We start from the raw sequence: 23,587 nt of genomic DNA, 5'->3' as shown, positions 1-23,587 counted from the left end.
AAGGCGCCATCATCCGCACAACCCGTCTTAAGCCAACCCTCCATCCTATCGCAACACTCAGTCACATAGCAGCCAACATATACTGATCATCACTTAAGAAAGAGTTGACTAAGCATTGACTTGGGCGTCCCAGGATACGCATGACTAATTCCCTTAAGTTGAGAAATAATCGCTAATCTGTCACCAAAATATCATCTACCAGCAGAACACGAGAGTACTTCATCATTGACCAGGCAATTGCCTGTCGGTCATATAAACACCAAAGGAACGTAATAGGAAAGCGTCTTCCAATTACGCCCTCCTAGACATACTCTCATAAACAAATGCCATAAAGACATATCATAAACATTTGTCATAAACAAAAGCCTGGAAGGCAAAGGCCGACCACATAAGCAGTTAGATTGTACTTTCGCTGCGTCAGATTAAAGCCAAGTGTGAATCGCACACAGCCTCTAAGCATCTGAGCGACAGATTAATCTACTAAGTCGTAATATACATAGCGCCTCTATACATTGCTGTCAGAACAGATCATCCAAGCTACGTAGAGGTTCTCCATAACAAACACCAAGCTGAAGGTCACCTTCAGAGGGCTTGAAATAAAGTCTCGCCTCATCGGGATTACAAAGGTACCTGATCTTGAGGTAGAGCATTGAAGTAAATCTGAGTCTCAATTCGAGACCTCTCGTACGTGTGTAAACCAATCGCCAAATACCCCTGGTAAGCTTCTCGCCCTCGGTCGTCACCAACAAGCCACCACACGCTCTTGAGCAGACAAGTCCGTGAATAACAGCCCTCGGGTCTCTTCACGCCTCCTGGAAGACCAGACGTGCCACACCCTCCACTGGAATCTGTCTGATTCCATTCCCTCGGATTATCACTTCAACCGCCCTGCCATCTGCCTTAGTCGGCAGAAACAACCGCCCCGTTTCTGCCTAAATCGTCGGGGTTTCGTTTCGAAACTTCCGGTCGGACTCGGCGCAAACGGCCCCACTTTACGGCACCGGGGCCGAACATTCACACCTCCCGGGCCCGGCGTGTGTCAAACACCACCTCCGGGTGCACTGGTCGAGAGCTCTCGCCTCCTCATGATTTGATAGATGCCTCGATACCTGGCCTCAAAGTCGGCCCTTTCTGATCAATCTCCACCCTATAACAACTTCTCTTCTTCTTCCCTTTCTTCAACCTCTTTTTTTTCTTCTTTCTTTCAACCATCACAAGCTCCATCTATTTACGACAGCTTTCTCTTTTCACCAACGACAGCTTTCTTTCGACAAAGAAAGCATTCAGCCTCAAATACTAAAGGCAATCACCCTTCCGTAAGTTTGTCTTCCTCTTTTTTGTTTTTTGCTATTTTTTCATGATGTTCCCCTTCGTCACCTCTCCCCTTTACGATCTTTACCTTTGTCGTTTTTATTATGCCCTTTATCCTTCGTTACTTATCCCTTTATGATCTTTACCTTGGTCGTTTTTATTTTTTCCCTTATCCTCCGTTACCTCCCCTTTCATTATCTTTACCTTTATTGTTTTTATTATTTTCCTTATTCTTTATTAGTATTACAACTCGTTATAATCTCCTTTACGATGCCTCGTTACCTCCCCTTTCATAACATTTGCCTTTGTTCTTTCTATTGTCGTTTTATTCTTCGTGATCACTACAACTTGCTATAATTTCCCTTATTATCTCTTGTCACCTCCCCTTCTATAAACTTTACCTTTGTTATTTTTATTATTTTCCTCGTTCTTCTTTATCACTGCAACTCGTCATAATTTCCCTTGTTATCTCTTGTCACCTCCCCTTCTATGATCTTTGCCTTTGTTGTTTCTATCATTTTCCTCATTCTTCATCACTGCAACTCATCATGCGCTCGCTCTCGCTCGCTCGTATTCGTCTATGATACTTACTATGGGAAACAGGGAATAGAAACATGAGCCTTTCTTTAGGTGCTGGTGGCAATGGTGGCCTCGGAGGTGGAGGTGGGGGGGTGGGCTCAGGTCTGCCTCCTACACCTCCCGGCTACGGAGACGTAGCCGCCTTTATCAGGACCTTCGAGGGGAAGGTCGCTAGACTTCTCTCACTGGCCGCGAGGTCAGTGAGCACCATTGCTACTGGTGAGGTGGTTGATGCTCGGAGGGATATGGCCCTTTTTATACGATGGCTCGGGGAGGTCCGGTCGCGCTTCCCCTCCCAGGTGCCGCGGGTGATCTTGACGGCAAGATACCCCATCAAGAGAAATCTCGAGATTGTCATGAGGACACCTCCCGAGGGTCAAGAGAAGCGTCATCGCTTCTTCTTGGGACCCGAGAAGAATAGAGCTCGTGGCCTCGTCGACTGGCTCAACGCCCTCTCCAACCGGCCTTGGGAACCACCTCGACCGCCAATGCCAACCCTCGCGCCTACACCAGCTCGGACTTCGTCGACCGCCGCCAGATCAACCAGGCCTAACTCTTCGACAAACAGGTCGGCGGATACTGTCAAACGTGTTCCCCGCGATCATCCCATCTGGGGTGTCTTAGGCATCATGCATGGACTCGGCCTGCGACCAGGAACCAAAACGCAAGCCTTTAACCCCGCCTACGATGACTCCAAGCGTTCAGCCAAAGTCCTCGGACACAATGGCTTGGCAATTGGACAGTGGTTCCCCAACCAATTGTCCGCGATGTGGCACGGAGGACACGGCGAGTCGAACGCAGGGATCTCCTACATGAGAGGGCCTAATGGAGAACCGGGCCCTGCCCTTTCCATCATGATGGCAGATAAATATAGCGACATTGACGTCGACCGTGGCGACGACATCATTTACTGCGGAAGTAACTCACTCGAGAATACATCGAGAAACACTCCCGCAGATGGCGGACCGCCCGTTCGGGGCAATGCAGCTCTCTTGGTTTCCAAGGAACGCCAGTCTCCTGTCCGAGTCTTCCGAAAGGCGAAGAAGGGCAACAACGGCTCCGCTTACGCGCCCAAAGTCGGACTGCGCTACGATGGCCTCTATGTTGTTGTCGGTTACAGCAAGGCCACAAACGACAAAGGCGGCGTCTATCACAAATTCACCCTGAGACGCGGAGATGGCCAGCCTTCTCTTGATACTCTCCGAAACATACCTAGCAGACAGGAGCGGAGAGATTATGCAAAGATTGATGAAGGATATTAAATCCGACAACTCTTTCGACTGCACTGCTTCATTCCTACGAGCGTAACGACAACGGCCTGGAGACGGTTATGAGATACGATTCACGAGGAACGGTCACATTCGGAGGTTTACTTTTCACTTTTCAGCGGCTATACAGCATACAGCATACGACCTCAGTCGGCACATACTCAATGCGAAAGCCAGAACACCAGCAAGTTTTCGAATGGCGGTCTTCTTCCTTTCTTCTTTGGTACTTCATCGTCCATGGATAGCATGAGAATGCTCGCTCTCTGATGGTCACACCCAGGCGTCAGGTCGGAAAAGTTCCAGATACGGTTTTGCTTCTTTCTTTTCTTTCAACAACGCGACCTATTCCACAGCTTCACTATACTTCCGAGGGTGTCAGACACAGAATTCTAGTCTTGGGTCTTCAGACACGGTTCCGATCTTTTCCTTGGGTCTTACGATCTACTGGTTAAGAGAACCTCACTCGAAGTGGAAGACTGATGAACATGGGCTTTTCTTTTTCTTTCTCAACTTCAACAACGCGACCGACTCCTCAACTTCACTATACTCCAAATGTCTTTGGACTCAGGACTCTGTTCTTTGGCTCTCAGGCATGGTTCCGATCTTTTTCTTGGGTCTCACGATCTACTGATTAAGAGAACCTCACCACGAGTGGATGACTGATGGATTTGGACTGCTCTTTTCCTTTTCCTTTTCCAATTTCAACAACTCGACCGACTCCTCAATCTCACTTACTTCAGATGTCTTACGACTCAAGATTCCGGTCTTTGGTTTTCAGGCCTGGTTCCGATCTTTTCCTTGGACGACAAAGTCTACTGGTCAAGAGAACCTTACTCTAAGTGGAAGGAAGCTGTATGGGCATCGGGTTTTCTTTTCTTTTTCTTATTCTTTCCAAGGCCGAGGGGGCCATATTGATTCTATCGGCATGATCAGGCATGATCATCAGGCAATCGTTTCCATTAAAGGATCGTCGCCAATCATCATTTCACTTTTTGGGCCTGGGATAGGCTACCGTGGACGGTATCGGCAAGGTCAACAGGGTTACTTTTCCATTGAAGGATCGTTTCTAGCTGCATTTTGGGCGTTTACAAGGGTTTTCAAGGATTCTGAGTCTGCGGATGGTGGAGGTAATATCGGAGGAGAGCTAGGGGACTTCACCACAGACAGTCGTATCAGACACATCAAATTTGCGATCAACCAGGCTTGACTTCTATTTCGTGATGTTATGAACAGTGAAACCTGCGATATCTGCAGAATCTGTGGAATTGGTGAGGGCCATGTTTGCTATCTATTGATGCCCCGGAACGCCGTCACAAACAGCTGCCCCTGTTGTAAAACCACAGCCTCGCGTCCTCAATGCCCAATGCGCTGACCAAGAGTATCTTTCCAAACGCGTCAATATCATCAGCAGACGCATCTCTCAACGCCTCTTCGAAGCCCTGCTTCGTAATTACCAAGTGCTGCTTCTCCTTCCAAGCAACAGCAAAGTCAACTACGGTAGGCGCCTTCCAAAGATGAGCGGACATGGTCCACGACTGACAAAACACGTATCGTTCCTCACATCCATTCGTAAGCGTGCCGACCAGGGCACTGTAGGCAACAAGGAAGAAACAGGTGAAGAATATGGTACGTCGAGCAGACTCTTGGAAGATCCATTCCTGCCAAAAGTCCTTGGTCGGGCACGCGGTGTAGTCTTGGGCCGGGCCAGTGGCAGGCTGTTCCGGCTCCCACTTCACAAACGGCAATAGGGCGAGTATGGTATGCTCTAGAGAGGATAAGGTGTGTTGAGCGGAGGCCCGCATGGAGATGTCGCCGTCGAACAGGCGAATGATTTGGTAGAGGAGGATGGCGTGGAAGCGAGCTAGGATGTCGAGACGGTTCTTGGGCATTGGTGAGGCGAGTAGCTCGTGGGCTCTGGCTTGGATGGTACGTAGGACGAAGGATGAGTTGATTTTGCTCTTTGTTATGTAAAGAGCGCAGCAGGCTTGAGCATCTGGTGAATATACAGTCAGATTCTTTCCATGGATAGTGGACTTGGGCGAGGGCGACATGAGATACTTACCTTGCATGTCTCGGGGCATGTGAGCTCGATACAGATGGGGATGACTCCATGGAGCTTGGTTTTCCATCACCACCGTGGTCGGAACCTTTTTAATCTCATCAAGGGCATACTGAAGACGGTTGGCTATCACACTCTCAAGTGAGCCCGGGGCGGAGTCATAAGATGGGACAAGCATATCGTCTGGCTTGGGCGTGAGGGAAGGAGCGATCAAGGGCCCTTCAAGGAAGGCGTCACTGGTTATGAGTTCGTCAAAGGCTAGATCAAAATCGACGTCTTCCAAGTCTGCCATTCCCAAAGGTAAAAGATCTGGATTCTGGGACCAAGGAATGAGGGAAGCGCTCGAGCCAGCGTTGTTGTCGAGGAGGGGGGCGGGACTTGGAGCTACGCTGCTTTGATTATGCTGTCGCCGAGGCTTCGGGGCTCGCACAACAAGATCGCGATTACTCGCCTTCGACCTGATGGGTATTGACGGAGCGGAGTAGTCGCAGGCGATATTCCGCCTCGAGCACCGCAAACATGCGGGTTGGCCGTGGTCGCATCTGCGCTTGGCTTTGGTGCAGGCCGTACATGTTTTGCGCCGTGGCGGCGGGTTGGCCCGCTCAAAGAATGAGTTTGACATGTTGGCCAATGCCCGCGTCGATTTTTCCCGTTGATGAATGAAAAGATATCTGAAAATCTGACTGTCAAGTTGAAAATAAGTGACGGCTTCAAACTCCCCGAGCAAGCTTTCCAACTAAATTGAATGAGTGTCAAAGCACTGAAGGTGAGCGCTGGAATCTCACTCAGACGCTGTCAGCGCTGCTCAGTTTGAGCTTACTTAATCTGGCGGGATTCCGCCAACATTTCCCACCTCAATCCTTCATCCTTCCTCTTCTTTGTCTGCGTCCTTATGTGCAAGAAACACCAAAGTACTTATCGTTCCGACCAATCAGCCACGTATAATGTGTGATCAATATCATCAAGCGAAGCTGGCGGCTTCCCGTCGTCGGTTGCGCGTCGCTGAAGGATTCCCGCGATGAGACCTTCAATGAATTGATGGCATCAAACATGGATTCTCATCATCCGGGATGACAAGTATTATTTTGTGAGTATATAAAGCACCGAAAGAACTGCTCTGACCTGCTACAGCTCAAACAGTCTCATCGCTATATCATCTTTCAATCGAAGCTCACCACGCTTTTCCTCCCAAATTTCACTTAGACGTATCAACCCAGCTTCGACACCACACACATTCAGCAATGTCTCAACACACCATCTTCGTCAGCGGCGCAACAGGCACAGTCGGCGGCTCAGTCGCACGAAACCTCCTCGCAGCCGGCATCGCAGTCCACGCCCTCGCCCGCAACCCAGACTCTCCCGCCGCCAAGGCCCTCTCCTCCCTCGGCGCCTCCCTCACCCCAGGAGGCTACGACGACCAAGGTGCCCTCGAGGAGGCGATGAAAGGCGTCACAGGGGCCTTTTTGAATCTGATGCCCGATTTCGTCGACCACACCTGGGAACTCAAGACGGCGAAGCGTATCATGGCCGCCGCCAAGGCGGCAGGCGCCACACACTTCATCTACAGCAGCAGCTTCTCGGTAGATGCTCCCCAGAAGCTCAAGTACTGGGATCCCGAAAGCTTCACTGCTATGGTCCTTCTCTCGAAGCAGGCTATCGAGAACGAGGTCCGGAAGGCGGGCTTCGAGCACTGGACCATCCTACGACCTGGCAACTTTACGGCGAATTACATCCTTCCGATCGTTGCCGTGTACCCGGATCTTGCCAAGAAAGGGCGCTTCGTCACAGCTCTGACGCCCGAGACGAAGTTGCCGACGGTGGACCCGAACGATATCGGACAGTTTGCGTTGGCGGCGTACCGTGATCCTGTCAGGTTCAACACTCAGGAGATCTCACTTGCGTCGGAGCTGCTTACCGCAGACGATATCATGGGGAAACTTGCGAGGTTTACGGGGAAGGACATCAAGGCTGTGTATCTCTCTGATGAAGAGGTTGAGGCGCAAAAAGGAGGGAACCCGTTCTTGGCTGGACAGTTGGCTATGCGTGATATGGATCAGTTTGCTGATATTGAGGGGACAAGAAGCTGGGGAGTTGCCTTGGGGACCTTTGACGAATATCTGGAGCGGGAGAAAGAGAGGGTCAGCGAGACCTATGGGCATCTTGCATAGATCTCTGTACGGTGGTTATATCACTGGCTGCAAACGAGAGGAACGAGGATAGAATACCAGAACCATGAGTCGATAGGACATATCAAACATTATCCGATGTTGAATCCCCAAGCCTCGCCATGCCTCTCCCTCCCCCATCTCGCCATACCCTCCCCCAACCCCTCTGTCACCCCAGCATCATACCTCATCCCGCTCTCTGCCCACGCAACCCGCCCCGTCCTCCACGTAACCCACTCCTCCGCCAAACACCCCTCAGGCGCCCTCAAAATCCCAGCAGCAACATTCACCAACCTCTCCCCATTCGCCTGCTTCCTACCATCCACCCCAAAATACGCCATCACACTGGCGCCACACGTCCCGCAAAATGACCGCCACACGTTCTCAGACGACTTGAACGTCTTGGCTGCCCCGCCGAGCTGGAGGTCCTCGGGCACGGAGGGGGTGATGCAGCTCTCGGGGATACAGACCCAGGCAATTGCGTGGACGCCCGTCTGAAGACGGCAGTCGTCGCAGGCGTCTATGCAAGCTGGCCATTTCCGAGAGTCGACAGGCGAGAGCCAGGCTTCGTAGGCTTTATCTTCGAGCATGGAGGTTTTGGGGCGGGAGATTGTAAAGGAGACGCCGCCGCAGTGGCACTGCGCGCGGAGGACCTCTTCGCCGTCTACGCCGACTTCTCGCCCATGTGTCGTTGTAGGCGTTGCGGCTTCAGATTCGTCCTTCTTGGGGTTCCAGATATTCATCTCTTTGCCGTTCACCGCTGGAAGCCATTCATATAATCCCCCACCCGGCGCCGAAGCCGTGTTAACGTGAGACCGTATATCCCAGACGGCGGGTACATCATCCTGGTTCGTGTCAAAGATGGACGCCGAGATAACCCAGTCGTCGTCGTCGACGCCCACGTCTCCGATGTGGCAGCTACACGTACTGCAAAAGTACCGCGTGCTCGAGGCCGTCGCGTGGCGATAGGCCGTGAGAGTGGATGACAGCGAGGACGGGGCAATGAAGGAGGGGGACACGCCGGATGGCAGGGGCGCGTGGAAGATGCAGAGGGTTCCGTGGGTGTAGCGGCAGATGCTGCAGTGACAGAGGTGGACTTTGAGGGGCAGGGAGGAGGTGGGCAGAGTGAGGGTAAAGTGGACGGCTTTGCAGTAGCAACGGGCCGTGAGAGTCTTTGTTGCGGGGGCTGGCCCGGTGGGTCGGGGATAATCTTCACTCATTGCAACGCGAATTGTTCAAAAGCCACGTTTAAAGTGAGGGGATATTCGATGAATTACCCTGAAATGTAATGAAGCAATGAGGGGCGGAGCTTGACCTGAGCTACCGGTCTCACTTCCTTTTTCAGCTGAGCGATAAGAATCAACTTGACATGACGCCGAAGGGCGTGGTGCAAGTCGAGTTAGCCTAATATGCGGGGTTCAACCGCCACGAGGAAACCACACCGACAGCGTTTTTGACAGAATAACCATGTGGCGTTGCGATGTTGAATCGGTTTCTTGTAATTACAGTTCATTACATGTATTGCTAGAGGCGTTTTCGAGTAACTATCTACGAGGGTATCACTTTATGCCACATTCATACTTACATTGTATCACAGTCTCATGCTGCGCTCTTCTTGCTCTCCTTCTTGAGCACCTTGTCCTTTGCGTTATGACGCCACTTCACGCCCCAGTACATGATGGCCAACAATGCCGGACTGAAGACAATATAGAGAAGAGCCAGAAAAGTAAAGGCCCAGCCTACGCCCATCCCGTTAATCATGGGAATAATCGCTGCAGTCGCAGCCGCACCGAGCAGACACCTCGTAAAGTTGTTCGCCGCCGTTGCAGTCCCGGCTTTCCCTGGGTGGATGTCGATGATGAGCGTATTGGTCGTGTTATTGAATCCAATCATGCCGACTCCGAAGAGAAAGAGCAGCACGCATGGCACAGCCACGGGCGCTCGGAGGTGTAGAGCCCAACCCCAGATGAGCAGCAGAATCGAGCTGAGATACAGCAGCGGCAGTCCGACTTCGAGTCGGGCTTTCTCAATAGGAAACCCAGTCATGTCTTGCTGACGAGACTTATCGTAGGGAATCCCCAGGCGCTTGCAATGCCGGCGGTAGTTCCAGTTGATTAGAGGTCCTACAAGAAAGGCAGCCACGACTGAGCCGCCAGCCATGGGCAGGTACATGAGGCCGACCTTAAGACTGTCGAAACCGTAGATCTCCTGGAACTGGGTCGGCATGGAAGAGGCGATAGCGTAAAACCCAGCAAAGACAATGGCGCTGAAGCCGAGAAGTAGCCCAAGCTCTCTCTCGAAGAGTAGACGAAGTGACTCAAACGGGTTGATCTTGAACTTGAGAGTTGGTTTGACAGTGTTTGATGCCCCTGTTGTTTGTCTCGTCACCGGCGCTCCATCTCCCTTCTTGGCTCTGTAATGGTCCTTGATAAGCTGGAAGCCGGTTCGGTAGAGCTTTGGAGGCCGCACGGAGCCATCATCCACGATCCTCCTGCAAGTCTCTGGGAAGAAGAGAAGAAGAATGATGAAGAAGACGCCGGCCAGAATGGCAAGAAACCAAAAGATGGATCTCCATCCTAGATACTGTGCTAGAACACCACCAAGGACTGGCCCCAGTGCGGGCGCTAGAACAATGGGTATAACAGTAAGACCAACGTACTGTCCCCTCTCAGCCGATGTAATGCTGTCTGCCACGACAGCTGAGGCCAGAGCGACGGTGCTGCTAGAGCCTGCAGACTGTATGCAGCGAATGACGAGTAAAGAAGCAAAGTTCTGCGAGAGCGCAAGGCCAATGTTGGCTGCGATGTAGACGACAAAGCATATGACATATGCAGGGCGTCTGCCACTCTGATCAGCCAGAGAACCGATGAACATGGGCACGATTCCCTGAAAGATCATGTAAGTCGTCAGAGTAAGGTTCATGTCCGAGTCGGAGACGTTGAACTCGTTGGCGAGAACAGTCAGAGCGGGAAGGTAGATTTGCGCAGTGAAAGGCGAGAAGAAGGCAGCCAGAGCGGCTCCCAGCACGATGAGCCGCTTCTCCCATGTCGTATAAACTGTAAATGGTGGAGGCTGTTGTTCTTCTGGTGGTGTAGCTGCTTCTTCGTCCACTATTGTCGATTTAGTAGAGTCGGCCGGTGGCGCTGACATATCTGAAGACGTGGGACTCGTTGGTCGAGACATTTTTGGCGATGATGTTGGATCCCAGTCTTGGCCAGCCTTGATACAGAGCCTGATGATGAGAAGTGCAGTAAGAAGAATGCCAGTCATTGGGGCAAATGTATTGATATATACATGTTATTGCCGAGATCAGGACTTATGATAAAAAAAAGTCCGTCTGCGGCTAAGTACTTGACTAGGCAGTCATTGGGGCACAATCGGGCATTTTGGGGGCTTTGGGGCCATTTGGGGGTATTTGGGGCGCAGATGTAATCGATCACCGCTCGTTCGGTGGAACTAATACGACATCGTTGTCAGAATGCATACTCGGTGCCGAGTCGGCGTGTCTCGAAGAGTGAGCGTCGGCTGGAGTTGCGACAGTATCAGGCTAGCGGACAATAAGACTTCGGTATCTCTCTGTCTTAGGTAGTCAATCTGTGCCCCGTGGGTCTTTTTCAGCCCAAGTAGAAAAAAGCGTAAGATCCCGGCGATAATCACATCACCGCGTGACTTAATTATCGCGGACCTCGACCGAAGCCCTCGAACGGAGTGCTGAGCGGGCCGCTCTCGGCAAATGCACTCAATCATGGTTATCCTGTTCGTTTGATAGTAGCAGAAGAAGAACAGTTTAGTCATAAGAACGTGTCCATGTTCATTGAGATACTACATGATATGATGAGTGCGATGGAATATTGAGGTGAAGTTGAAGGTTTTGAGTTGCACTTAAACTTACACGGAACGCCAAGAGGGAGGAGGACGGAGCCAGGGAGGAAGGCACCTCCGGGGATGGGGCGGACCGTCTTCGGGGAAACTAGACACTGTACGTACACACGGTACGTGCATCTCCATTACTGATTGGGAAGGCGGTAACGTGTTTTCTTGGAGAAGCCACCTGGAGACTTGGAGGTACCTTTGTACTTTTGGGAGGGAGCTCCAGTATGAAGTGTCCAGAGCTCCGTCGGGCTTCAGGCAGTCCCTTACCTTAGACCTCAAGACCCTGCATTCATACAAGGGACGCGCTTTCAATATCTACCCTCTTGACTGCTCCCGTCTCGAGAATTACCCTACACATCTTCAGACTCGGTGCCCCGTCGCATATCAGCCCAGAATGGTCAGTCGCGCAGACTCCCTCCTAACCTTAAATCTCAGATGCGCCGTACTAACAACCTGCAGAACGTCCAATACAACTCGGCCCTGCGCCAGAGCAAGGCCATCCGCAACGACCTCGAAAAGCTGTCCTCCTCAGCTGCGCAACCAGCTGCCATGACTCCCGCCGAAATTGGCAATGTGTCCGCATCTCTCGCCTCCTTTTCCAAGACCGTCGACGAATACAACCAACTAGCTCGTCAGGAGCTCGTACCCAAGAAACAAGAAGAAGCCTACGAACGAGTGAAACGGTTCCGCGATGACCTCTCCGATTTCCGCTCTCAGGTCGACTCTCTCAAGAAGGCTCGCGAAGAAGCCGCCCACAACAACAATCGAGGCGAGCTGCTGGGCCGTCGAGCTTATGTCACAGCCACCCCCGAAAACCCCTACGCCAACGTGAATAAGTCGTCCCAATTCCACAGCCGAGGGGCTTCGACAGGTCAGGCCGGCAGCGGTGGGCTGAGCATGGGCGGAAACGATGTCACAAGAGAACAACACGCCCTGCGAGAGCAGAACTTCTTTGCCAGCACCAACTCAGCCTTGGACGAATACATTGCCCGCGGGCAAGCCGTGCTAGGCGATCTTGGAACGCAGCGCGAAATGCTCAAGAACACCCAGAAGAGGCTCTACTCTGTCGGTAACACGCTGGGCATCTCCGGCGACACCATTCGCATGATTGAGCGCCGCGCCAAGGAAGACAAGTGGATCTTTTGGGCCGGTGTCATCATCTTCTTCCTCTTCTGCTGGGCGTGCATACATTTCTTACGGTAAACGCACATCACATTTGGAGTCGCGCCGCCAGAGACGAAAAACCGACGCTAGGCAACATGCAGGGCGAAAGGCGTTGTGGAGTAGGCTGCAGTATATGCGCCGTGCAGAATTTGGGTCATCATGGAGCTCTCCCTGTATAACAAGCGACGGTCGACTTTTTTTTCGTTTGACCTCTTTTTTGGTTACTCAGTGCCCACAAGAGCAATGGTGAAAAGCACCGTTTCGGTTGTCTCGATCTCGACCACCCTTGTCTCGGGCAGCACGTGGTTGCTGGTGCTTATGTGGCCCCCAAACTTGGTCTCCCATTTCTCCACGTCCCATTCGAGGCCCTTGGTGGTGATGTAGCTGGTCCCGCCGATGGGGATAATGCCGACGTGCTTGCCAAAGACGTCCTCGCCGTCTTCGCGGACCCAGATGCTGTGGTAACCGGGCTTGAGGAGGAAGGTCAGGCTCTGGCCGGAGACGAGGTACAGCTTGCCCTGGGCATAGTCCGGGCCCGGCTGGAAGAGGTACAGATGGTGCACCTGGCTGAGACCCTGATCGACGCGGCCACCTAGTCCACCGAGAGCCACGATGTCAGTCTTGGGGCCGTGGTTTGATCGGATCCATGAGACGGCCTTGGCGAAGTCTGTTGAGTACTGGTCGGGATCATGTATGACTTGGGCTGGCTTTTCTAGCGTTGTGTAGTAGTCCTTGACGGAGGGGAGGAGTGAGTCCAAGTCCCCGATGATAACGTCGAGGTTGTTCTGTATGAGTCAGACAGGGTCATCGTGATGATGAGAGATGCAGGCACTCACGTATGGAGGGTGGGATTGAGCCTCAGCTGCTTTGTTCAGATCGTGTAGCCTGTTTGCCCCGCCATCTGCAGCAACTCGTGTGAGGGCTTTATGAGGAGTCAGCATGGGGTCGGGTCGAACGAGTGCGAGGAGGTTGTACCATTTGTCCATAGTGAGTCAAAAACTGGCGTCTGTCTCACAGGTTGGTTGAGTACGATGAGGGAAAAGTCGACAGTGCTTGGTTGTTCTGGTTTCTTGTCGCGGAGGAGACCTATCGGCCGCCACTCGAAACTTGGCGACATATTGAAGAGCCTTGTTCAGTCTCTCGCTCTATCTTAGCACGAAACTACCTCAGTCAGAGGATCAGATGGCCAGAAAGACAAGGATGTCTCTAAATACAAGTGACCTCCTAAGAAAAGTGCAGACGTGTCAGACTTGAACTTGATTATCGCTCAAGTAGCACAGTTGAGAATTTGAGAGAGAATCATAATACTGTATCACCAACTTGCATCAGGTACTTTATCCCAGGTTGAGTTGTCCATGATGCGTTCCTTACGCAGGCGTAGGCAGTCATCAGTGTCACCGGCCTAAAAAGGAATATCTCGCAGAAAGTGGTGCACGGCATCAGCAGCCAATGAAGCGTCGACTCTCTCAGATTTTAATTGGATTCTTTGGACCGTCCGATCGGCCGGACCTTGCAGGCTGCATCGGATGGGCGTGGCGGGCATGGCAGGGCGTGAGCCAGCGCAATCAAGCGATAATGCGCCGCCAAAACTCCGGCAAAACCCGCCCATCGAAGCTTCAATTTTCTTTTCCACCCGGGATTACCAACCAGTAACGTGTGGAAAGCTCACAAGCTGTCCAAACCCGCGCCCTCCGTCCATCTCTCTAATTCCCCTTTGTCGTTTGTCTTTGGCAATTGCCCCCCCAGTCCCTTTTTCCTTTGGTTCAGCTTTTCTACATACAATACATAACCACACACAATGTATCGCAGCGGCATGCGTTCGGCGCCCCGCGCCCTGAGCGCCACCCGACAGTCGGCAATTCGCGCAGCTCCTAGACGATTCGCCTCAACAGCACCCGCCGACAAGCCGAGGACGTGGAAGGGTGCGGCAGTGAGATGGGGTCTGGCCGCCGGTGCTCTTTACTGGTACAACACAAGTCCAGTCTTTGCCGAGGAGCCCATCCGTATGTCTCCCGCACCGATCAAGGAGAAGATGCTTAGAAGAACGTGATCGTCTCTAACTATGTGTTGCTCAACAGCCAAAACGATCGCCGCCCCGTCCCAATTCTCCGAGTCCGATCTTACCACCGTCGATGCCATTGTTGAAGAGAAGCGCAAGCGTGCCATCGTAAAGGCCGAGGAGGCCAAGCCCGCCGCCACCGCCGCCCCCGTACCGACAGAAGCCAGCGAGCAGACCAAGGCTGCGCTCGAGGGTGAGGCCGCCGAGGGAAGCCCGGCACCCGCCCCCGGCTCTCCCGAGGCATTGGAGGCCGAGGCGGATCAGCAGGGTGCCTTCAACCCTGAGACGGGCGAGATCAACTGGGACTGCCCGTGCCTGGGCGGCATGGCTGACGGTCCCTGCGGAGAGGAGTTTAAGGCTGCGTTCAGCTGCTTCGTCTACTCCAAGGAGGAGCCCAAGGGCATGGACTGTATTGAGAAGTTCCAGTACGTTTTGGAGATGATGCGGCCCAAGTCGTGGTATGAGGAGTGTTAACTGGAATTGCAGGGGAATGCAGACGTGCTTCAGGAAATACCCCGAGGTCTACGGCGACGAGCTGGCCGATGACGAGGGCGCCGATGAAGCCGAAGCCGCCGCCGCCGCGCCCGCCCTCGACGCCAATGCCGATGCCGCGATTGCGCCGCCCACCAAGGCCGTTGAGGAGAAGAAGGAGGACAACAAGGAGATCAAGAAAGAGACCAAGGAGACCAAGGCCGACACCCCAGAGAAGACCCCTGAGGCCGAGGTCAAGCCCGAACCCAAGGCGGAGAAGACGAAGCCCGCGCCGGCCGAGAAGCAGGAGAAGCCCAAGGCCCCTGCGGCTCCCTCGCCCGAGCCTGTTGATCTTACCCAGCCCAACAACAAGGCCGTCGATGCCACTGCGGCGAACAACATCTAAGAACAAGAGAGTTTCTTGCTTTCTGTACCAATTTACACACAAATAGCTATCGTCAGGACCGGAGAGTAAAAGGTGGCAGAGAAGGAGCGAACGCTTGGCTGCGAAGCCGCAGCTGCGGGCTGCGGAGCGTAGAGCGTGGCTAATGAAACCATGAAGGGGGAAAAATCAGGCATATTTCATGTACCATAATCGTGTACACAGTGTACCAGTACGGAAGCAAAAGAAAAAGAGCAATAGACATACACTTCTCTGAGAGACTACCCAAGAATCTCGTTTATCTTCCTTTTGATTCTTGATCATAATTATAGTGGGAATAGCTTCAACCAACAACACAAAATATGACTCTCACTGTCTCCACGAGCATGAATAACATGGCCAGATGCATTAAGGTACCTAATGACACACCGACGGCTAAGGTACCTTACTACCTCAGGACCCATCCGAGGATGCCCCGGTGCATGACATTGTTCCTGGCCAACATTGTGACGGCAGGACCCGACTTTTTCCCCCGGCAGGTGCAGAGGAACCAGATACCTAACTAAGGTGCCCCCACAGCGGAAATCTGTCAGGGTTGTGATTGGCCGGCCGATCAGGTTGTCCCAAGCTCCCGAGCCGCATACGTCATACGTCATTGGTCTCCAGGCCACTACGCGCCAACCAAGATCAAGGAAAGCGCTCGCGGGGGTGCGCCATCCTTTCCCGTCAAACCACCTGACGGAACCATTCCCTCAAAATTCCCTCCCATCCTCAGGCTTCTCCCGACTTCCTCCTTTCCCCCATTTCACATGACTGCATCTTCTTAAAAGGAACTCCTACCCGTTCATCCATCCCGCGCGTCATCCTGTCGATCTGCCACACACCTTTTTACACCTCGCACATTTTGCATCTCTCCCTCCCTCTTTGATACCCCCAACCGCCTCCTACACCTACCTACCCTGCCCTACATCAAAGCTCAAAGCTTCTCTTCCAACCACAGCTCTCATCCCTCACAAGTAAGTAAACAAAGTTGCGTCATACTCGACAAGTTGCGCATGCGATACTGACAACACCTCACAGTGGCTTCCTACGCAGACATGGCCGCCAAGGGCCCCAAGCAGACTCCTGAGGAGGTACGTTCTTCTTCCTTGCATTTGATCGCGTGATCTCATTCAGCCCTCTACGTATCGTTACTAACATTCCCTCCCTTCAGGCCGCTGCTCCCCCTCCCCCCGAAATCTCCGTCGATTCCACCGCCTCCACCTCCTCCCTCGTCGACGTCGACATGCCGAGCGTGCACACCGTCCCCCACGACTTCCTCGAGCAGGAGATCCAGACAGAAACCCAGGCCGACCGCGTCGACCGCGAAGAGAAGGCCCGCGCCGAGGCCGACCTCGCTAAGAAGCAGGCGGCCTCCAAGGCCCGTAAGGCCGACTCGTGGCTCAAGCGCCAGTTCTCCTCCCTCTCCGACGGCACCGCCAGTGCCCTCGTCGTCTCCAATCTCGTCGGTGTTGTCGGCCTCAGCGCCTTCCTCGGATACAAGGCCTGGGGTCTCTACGAGCGCGGCCGTCTGTCGTGGCAGAGCGTCGGCCTGGGCTTGGGCATCCTTGGTGTTGTTGGTCTTGGAGAGGGTATCTTTGGAAGGTAAGCATTCACTCCTCGTTCCTAGTGACCACAAGCTATGCGCATGCATACTGACTGTTTTCTTCCCCACAGCTACCTGTACAAGACCAAGGGCAAGAAATAGAGTGACAAGTGCGCGTCGGGGACGACGGCGGCTTTGATTTTCTTTTCTTCTTCTACTACTACCTAACCTAGCTTGGGAAACTACTCTTCTCTATTTGGCATGTTTGCACGGATGCTGGCTTGTTGGCGTGTAATGGCGTCTTTACGAACGAACGACGTCGGATAAACGGCTCTTGGCTGTAATGTATGTACTGGGCGTTTGGGGCGAATATGGAAATGCACACACACAATCTCCTCCAAAACACACTTGCTCTCTCTAAAGTGCTCGAACATCTTTCTCCTTTTGGCTGACCGTAGATGACCTCACGACACCACACCGCGATTCCAACATTCATAAGATTCCAACACGACATTCCAATATAAGCTTCAGTCTGATACCCAGGGTATACCGCACACCAGATGGCAATATCAACAATAATATTGAATATACTAAGAAAGGAGACCGACCGTCCGTCCGCCCGGTCTGCTATTCCGCCTCCGGTTTAAACCTCCACATGAGTTAGTTTCTGGTATGGTATGGTGGTGATCGTAGAAATCATACAGGGAAAAAAAGAGAGAGAAGACGAAGAAATAAGAAGGAAGACGAAGAGAAAGAAAAAACAAAAGGTAGGTTTAGCCAAAGCTCAACATCAACCCCACCCCCAAAGTCGCTATGCCGTTTGGTTGCTAACTCCTCCAACCCCGTTGTGAACCCTTCCCAGACCCGGACACCTTTGTAGCAAAACGCCCTTCGCAACCCAGTCTTCTGTTCAACCGTTTGAAGCCAACCTAAGCCTTGCCTTTAGCCGTTGCCCGCTTTGCCCACACGCACATACGCACACACACGCACACGATAAAGCCTTTCTTACATCGATCGATCGAAACGCCGCTCCGTACTCGACCCCGAATCCTACACTTCCTCCTCTTGCGCCTGCTGCCCAAGACCACATAGCGACAGGGCATTACGTGTTGCGGCTGTTGTTGTGCAACTCTCTCAGGCGCTTGACCCAGTGCTTGCGTAGCGCAGGCGACATCTTGCAAAAGATCATGGCCTTGTTGTCATCCGCGAGAGCCTTCTCCGCAATCTTAAGCTGGAGGTCCATGTCTTCGTCGGAGAAGTCGCGGAAGAAGATGTCAATCGCCTGCTCGGGCCACCGTGGCGGGCTCCGGCCGCGGAGAGCGTCGGCGATCTTGATCAGTCCGTCCTCCATCAGCTGCTTGCCGGCGGAGACCATGTTTGCCGTCGACGCGTCGTTGCCGTGGCCGTGGTTGTGGCTGTTTGATACGCCTGACCCTGATGCTTGCGCCGGGTTCGTGTATCCCGACACACGTCGACGCTTCTCTGCCGGTTGCGCCGGTGGCCCCATGGGCGCCGTTGGGGCTTTGCCGCCGGTGTCGGATGTCGACACCTGCTGGGGAAATCTCTTGCGTCCTGTGGCAGTTTCCTCGGGGGGCGTCAAAGCGCTCGTGCCTGCGATATGCGTCCTAGGCGGAATCGCGGTGGAGGTGGGCCGTTGTTGTTGCTGCTGTGGTTGCTGGTGCTGTTGCTGCTGCTGTTGTATTTGTTGTTGTTGCTGCTGCTGGGGTTGATGTTGCTGTTGCTGTTGGGGTATCATGGGTTGTTGGACTTGTGCTACGGGAGACTGGCTTACGGAGCCGCGAGGCTGTACTTGGTGGTTAATGCCCGTTTGTGAAGGGGTCCCGTAAGGCGGCTCAACCTGAAGATCGAGGACTGCGGTGCCCGGCATATCCGGGTCTTCAGACCCTTGAATCACATCGGGACCCTTTCGCTTCGGCTTCATAATACGTTTGGGAGCACCTCCGGAACCGACGACGTCAGGATACAAAATTTCCATGAACGATTCATGGTCGAACGGCCGACCACGCAACGCGCGCGATAACGGCTCTTTCTGCGGAGAAAGGGTCAGCGACAAAAGCCCGATACGACTGTGATACATAAAATATACGCGCGCGCGCGCGTCCCGACCAACGTACCTCGATATGCGCCTTCCAGGCCTCCTCAGAAGCGGTGACGGTACGGGTGGTCGGGTTGTAGAGGAACTCGGGGTCCTCGCGAAGGCCACGCCAGAGACGAAATTTCTTGCGCGCATTATCCGACTTGTTGACGAGATGGCTCTTTGTGGGATATGCGCCGTGCTTCTCGCGAAGGGCGGTGGCGGCGCGATCCCAGGCGTCGGCCTTGAAGGAGTGGTTCTCGCGCAAGCCTAGCTGGACCGAGTCGCAAAGGGATCGGAAGAAGGTGGCCTCGTAGGCGGGCGTCCAGCTGAAGCGCGGTGCACGCTTGTCGCGGTCTCCGCCGGCGCTGCCGGGTGGGCCATCCGGGCCGCCGAACTCATCGTCTGACATTGAGTCCTTTTTGTCGACGACGAGAGCAGACGGAACGGGGAGGTTAGAGGACGGAGAGCGGAGAGCGGAGGACGAGGAGGAGGGATGGCAGTGGCCGAGCAGGACGAAGGAGGATAAGGGTATCCCCCAAGCGTCGAAGCGTCGAAGGGGGGGGGGGGGTCAGGCAGACAGTTGGGGACAGATGGGCGGCGGTGGTGGTGATGGTTAGTGGCGGCAATAAGGGTCGTTATGCGGCGGTAATGTCTTGGACCCCTACTTTTCGTATACGGGAGTCGCGATCCAATATGGGCCGGGTTCGGAGATGGAACGGGCAGCCAGGGCCGTGATGTTTGGATCTGACGGTGGCGGCGGGAGGGGAGCAGCAAAAAAAAAATTAGTAGACAGAGGGCGCGCGCAAAGGTCCTTGGATGAATGGATGGATGGACGGATTGGGGGGCGTGTAGCGCAGCCTGTACGGTGCGGTGCGGTGCGGTGCGGGCGGGTTTGGTGGTAGGTAGGTTTGGTTTGGTTTGGTTTGGTTGGGTGAGAGTTGTCGGGTGGGCGTGTGACCGAGAGAGAGACCCAGACCCAGACGGAGGTTCGTCGAGTTTGCGTTGCACGAGACTGGGAAGCGAACGAACGTTGGGTTTGGGCGTGGGGAAGAACCAACTGTCTGCCGTGGGCCCCGTTCCAGTTTGTTACGTGCGTTGGGACGTGGGAGGAAGACTCTGGGAGTCTGGGAGTCTAGGAGAGAGCGAGTCGCGGAGCCTGGGGCGTGGTGGAGGGCGGGTATCCGTACGGGTTTGCGGCTGCGCTCACCTCTTTGCGGTAAATGCACGAGGCTGGCTGGCGGCTGGAGCTGAACCGTGAACGAACCCGGCGAGATACAGATGGATAATGCGAGCAACAGTTCAACGGAGAGAAGAGTCGAAGCGGGGCATTGATAGATAGTAAGTGACTTGGTTGATTGGGAGCGAGTCGGGCGCAAAGTCACGTTCTCCTCTCGCAGACGGCAGCCGGGCGTGGTACCGTACCTTTACCAATGGTGACAGGAGCCACGAGAGTCCCCCGGTATTGGTCCGGACCAGACTCATCCCTTTGCTCTAATCCATTTCAGGACTAGCTCGCTGTGATTATGCTCAGAGGAGCTGGAGGGACGGAGTCGGGGTCCAGACAGTTCCAGACAGCCAGTCAGGTGCCCACGGGTGGTTCCTTTCCAAAGGAAACACGGCTCCCGAATGATTAGTCATGACGGCACGTGGATAGCCATGATCTTCCATCCCCGTGCCAGCCGGACTTTACACTAGCCTCCACCTCAGCTTCTGCACTGACCATCTCAGATCACGTGGAGTCATGCATCTTCATTTTAGTCCCGGTCAGCCTGTGCTTAGTCATTTCACCCATCTCGGCGTAGCGCTGTTTTCCTTTCCATAAGCCTTGTCTGTAAGGCAGCAACTTGTTCTCTGCTCGTCTTCCCCAGTTCAAACGGCAAGCCACCTCCACCACCGCCACGGCCATCATCCGGCTTGGCAGAAACACCAAGACTTCTTCGCAAGTGATCCTCCAAGCTTGTCTAATGGAGTCGCTGTGTCTGTTCTTTGACTGTGTACGCTGTACATTTGTTTCCCCCTCCAAAAGCTCTATTCAGACATACTTTGCGCCTTAACGTGGGCGGTCCTGCAAGCCCGTTTCTTCACTCCCTCCCACTTTATTTAGCCAACATATGCAAGATCAAGCTTTCTTTTGCCTACGCTCCCCTGACTAGTGTACCGAAATGGATCGCAATCCCCGAGATGGTCTGCAAAGTACCTTGAAATTAGATTTCCGACTCGTTAGTTCAAGGTTGTTCGACTCCTCAACCCAGGCGCTGACCTCATCGCGAGTTTGCCGTCATCACGTCACATACCAACACATCTCATTTCTTTAACATCATCTCCGCCTCACATGTTCCTCCCTTCTTTAGACAATGACCTTTAGATCCTCGGGCTGCAAAGGGCGCACCCATCACTACTGTGGCACTCCCGAACACGAAAGATGGTGTAAGCGGATGTGGTGGCCCCCGGGCAATAGCCAACAACCCGTGTGTGCTGCGAGTTGCTGACTCTGGCTGACTCTGAACCACCCGACTCTGACACCTCTATGTACCGGCGATTACACTACTCCTCAAAGTTACTCACCTTGCCAAGTCGCCAAGGACGGTGTCCGAGTCGCCCGTCTCGCAGACTTTTCGACGCTGATGGCAGCAATCAATGCAGAGATTGCCAATTAAGCCGTTCGCATTCAGGCCGGGCAATTTACTCTCGCAACCACCGCACTGCACGCCCATATTCATTAACTATCGTCAAACCATCTTTACGCCGAGCCTAAACCCGAGCAAAAAGCAACCTTTTTTAGTCCAAGGTGTCTACAGAGACTACTTTGTCCAACCGTTTTTTTCATTTTAGGTTGGCTTTTAGAGTTGCTTCCTCCGACATGACAACTTTCTTCCACGTCTCCCGTGGCCCTGCGCCGGTTCAGATGATGGGCATTACCTAGGGCAGTCCACTCTCGACTCACGGCAGCAGACCGATTATAGTTGATCTCAACTTTGTACCGGCCGCAGGGCAGGGTCCCGTTTTCTCGCAAATTGAACGGCGTACCTAGCTTCAAGCCCAAGTTCAAGGTTGCCTGTCTCGCCCCATGGTCATCATGCCATTTTCACACATTGTGTACATTCAGCGCATAGCAAATGCCTTTATAGGATGGATGCACATGATATGCTACCGGGATGGGATCTATCCATTCATCCCTCTAGAGCTCTCTCTCACTCTCACTCTCTCTCTCTCTCTCTCTCGCCTCTTTACACTTCGGTCTCGGGGTCCATCTGGTAAGGTCCCTGGGGATACGATGCGGTGATCTGCCTGGCTGCAACGTCGAATATTCGAGGCGAAGTGCGTCAGCCGTCGTCGCAAAACATGAAGTGGAAACGGATCTACGGGTATGACTTGACGCTCAGCGCCAGCAAGGCGGTCACATTCGTTTCTCTACAGGACAAACAGTATTGCAAATCGTGCAACGAGGCCTCATGTTCTGCGACACCGACACTTCGCCTTTCCGGGAGCTGCTAAGGTCGACTTACTCTCTCATAAGGCCTCCAGCCCAAGCCATGTCCTTGTTGCCTTTGGGATGGATGGATGGATGGATGGATGGATGAATGGACGTCGACGTTGAACGCTCTCACCGGCTCGCCGCCGCACTAACAATAACATGCCAAATGATACGCTGCGAGTACTCACACCTGCTGCTGCACGTACGAAGTAGCGTACCCGTACCTTGCAGCCTGGGTTAAGCGCTACACTACTTGGCGCTACCTACCCGACAGTGTATGGACCCCTCGCTACGCCCGGGGCACATGGACCGCTCGGAACATTTGGCCGCTCGGAGTTTTACTGCTGGGATCCCGCCGCACAACTCTGTCTCAGAATCTCCAGTGGACCGTTTCAGGCCCTGTCAGCCTGTCCACTCACTCGACAGAAAGACTGGACTCAACGTCCATCCACGAGGACCCCCAGGAGAACGAGGGAGCCTTCACGAGAAGTTGAGACTCCAGAGGGGATCCAGAGGGGAGGGGAGGGGAGGAGGGACTGGGGCTTCTCCGAGTCCACCCATCATCATTTGTTGTCTTCTCTCGAGTCTCTTGCGGTCGGTCGGTCTCCATGCCTGGCTGGCAACATGGCTACAGCTTGCCAGCCAGCATCAACAGCCGCCAACTGAAAACTTGGTCTGGCCTGGACACCTCTGGCCACCATCGACCGATTGGGCCTCGTTGTCTCCGTTGTCTCCGTTGTCTCTCTTCGCTGACTCCAACCCGGACCACGCGTTGGTCAGAAACGATGTTGACCGCGCCGTTTACCCGTGGATACGTCAGCGACCTTGCCGATATTGCCCTGTCTCTTCGCCAGCGTTTTCAAAGATCCCAAACCCCAAACCGCCTTCTCCTGAACTAAGTCATCGCAAGGCCAAGGGGTTCTTTCTTCGCAGAGACCATGGTCAGAGAGAAACTAGAATCTAATCAAGGGAGATGAGGCCTAGTCGAACAGGACCTCGTTCCAAGCTATGCGGCGGGAGGCGGCTCCGTCATTCAGCTGTCTGTCTGTCTAGGTGCCACACGCACACGCGAGAACGATAGACTAAGGAATGCGGCCT

At 53.6% G+C, this 23,587-nt stretch overlaps 10 protein-coding genes across 10 annotated transcripts; 5 read left to right on the top strand and 5 right to left on the bottom strand.

Moving 5' to 3' along the window:
- Positions 1-1,925: 1,925 nt before the first annotated feature.
- HER10_EVM0002712 (YDG/SRA domain-containing protein) lies at positions 1,926-3,152 on the top strand (the record flags this gene model as incomplete). The annotated part of the gene is made up of 1 exon (XM_035472414.1): positions 1,926-3,152. The coding sequence occupies one exon, from the start codon at positions 1,926-1,928 to the stop codon at positions 3,150-3,152; it is 1,227 nt and encodes a 408-aa protein (XP_035326637.1).
- Positions 3,153-4,468: 1,316 nt separating this feature from the next.
- Positions 4,469-5,759, bottom strand: HER10_EVM0006794 (uncharacterized protein; the record flags this gene model as incomplete). The annotated part of the gene is made up of 3 exons (XM_035476370.1): positions 4,469-5,151; positions 5,221-5,632; positions 5,691-5,759. The coding sequence occupies 3 exons, from the start codon at positions 5,757-5,759 to the stop codon at positions 4,469-4,471; spliced, it is 1,164 nt and encodes a 387-aa protein (XP_035326938.1).
- Positions 5,760-6,105: 346 nt separating this feature from the next.
- Positions 6,106-7,385, top strand: HER10_EVM0009478 (uncharacterized protein; the record flags this gene model as incomplete). Its single annotated transcript, XM_035478964.1, has 1 exon — positions 6,106-7,385. Exon 1 carries the CDS (start codon positions 6,459-6,461, stop codon positions 7,383-7,385), a length of 927 nt encoding a protein of 308 aa, XP_035327158.1. The 5' UTR covers positions 6,106-6,458.
- An 89-nt stretch (positions 7,386-7,474) lies between these two features.
- HER10_EVM0003859 (glutathione-dependent formaldehyde-activating enzyme) lies at positions 7,475-8,667 on the bottom strand (the record flags this gene model as incomplete). Its single annotated transcript, XM_035473522.1, has 1 exon — positions 7,475-8,667. Exon 1 carries the CDS (start codon positions 8,600-8,602, stop codon positions 7,475-7,477), a length of 1,128 nt encoding a protein of 375 aa, XP_035326734.1. The 5' UTR covers positions 8,603-8,667.
- Positions 8,668-8,981: 314 nt separating this feature from the next.
- Positions 8,982-10,565, bottom strand: HER10_EVM0006553 (major facilitator superfamily transporter; the record flags this gene model as incomplete). Its single annotated transcript, XM_035476136.1, has 1 exon — positions 8,982-10,565. The coding sequence occupies one exon, from the start codon at positions 10,563-10,565 to the stop codon at positions 8,982-8,984; it is 1,584 nt and encodes a 527-aa protein (XP_035326920.1).
- Positions 10,566-11,507: 942 nt separating this feature from the next.
- Positions 11,508-13,417, top strand: HER10_EVM0002571 (vesicle transport V-SNARE protein). Its single transcript, XM_035472277.1, has 2 exons — positions 11,508-11,652; positions 11,715-13,417. Exons 1-2 carry the CDS (start codon positions 11,650-11,652, stop codon positions 12,456-12,458), a joined length of 747 nt encoding a protein of 248 aa, XP_035326626.1. The 5' UTR covers positions 11,508-11,649; the 3' UTR covers positions 12,459-13,417.
- Positions 12,641-13,536, bottom strand: HER10_EVM0009508 (thiamine pyrophosphokinase; the record flags this gene model as incomplete). The annotated part of the gene is made up of 3 exons (XM_035478994.1): positions 12,641-13,204; positions 13,256-13,341; positions 13,395-13,536. 3 exons carry the CDS (start codon positions 13,534-13,536, stop codon positions 12,641-12,643), a joined length of 792 nt encoding a protein of 263 aa, XP_035327161.1.
- A 502-nt stretch (positions 13,537-14,038) lies between these two features.
- On the top strand, positions 14,039-15,621 carry HER10_EVM0003180 (CHCH domain-containing protein). The gene is made up of 3 exons (XM_035472864.1): positions 14,039-14,422; positions 14,498-14,903; positions 14,965-15,621. The coding sequence occupies exons 1-3, from the start codon at positions 14,218-14,220 to the stop codon at positions 15,353-15,355; spliced, it is 1,002 nt and encodes a 333-aa protein (XP_035326678.1). The 5' UTR covers positions 14,039-14,217; the 3' UTR covers positions 15,356-15,621.
- A 606-nt stretch (positions 15,622-16,227) lies between these two features.
- HER10_EVM0012614 (uncharacterized protein) lies at positions 16,228-17,078 on the top strand (the record flags this gene model as incomplete). The annotated part of the gene is made up of 4 exons (XM_035482007.1): positions 16,228-16,347; positions 16,412-16,464; positions 16,545-16,975; positions 17,048-17,078. Coding segments are annotated over exons 1-4 (516 nt in total). The 5' UTR covers positions 16,228-16,346.
- Positions 17,079-18,018: 940 nt separating this feature from the next.
- Positions 18,019-19,423, bottom strand: HER10_EVM0005059 (uncharacterized protein; the record flags this gene model as incomplete). Its single annotated transcript, XM_035474684.1, has 2 exons — positions 18,019-18,966; positions 19,052-19,423. The coding sequence occupies 2 exons, from the start codon at positions 19,421-19,423 to the stop codon at positions 18,019-18,021; spliced, it is 1,320 nt and encodes a 439-aa protein (XP_035326829.1).
- Positions 19,424-23,587: the final 4,164 nt, after the last annotated feature.

Source organism: Colletotrichum scovillei (genome assembly GCF_011075155.1).
Source record: "Colletotrichum scovillei strain TJNH1 chromosome Unknown Contig00011, whole genome shotgun sequence".
In the NCBI taxonomy this organism is placed as follows: Eukaryota; Fungi; Ascomycota; class Sordariomycetes; order Glomerellales; family Glomerellaceae; genus Colletotrichum; species Colletotrichum scovillei.
Note: the sequence above shows the minus strand (reverse complement) of the source record. Positions and strands in the feature narration are given on the sequence as shown.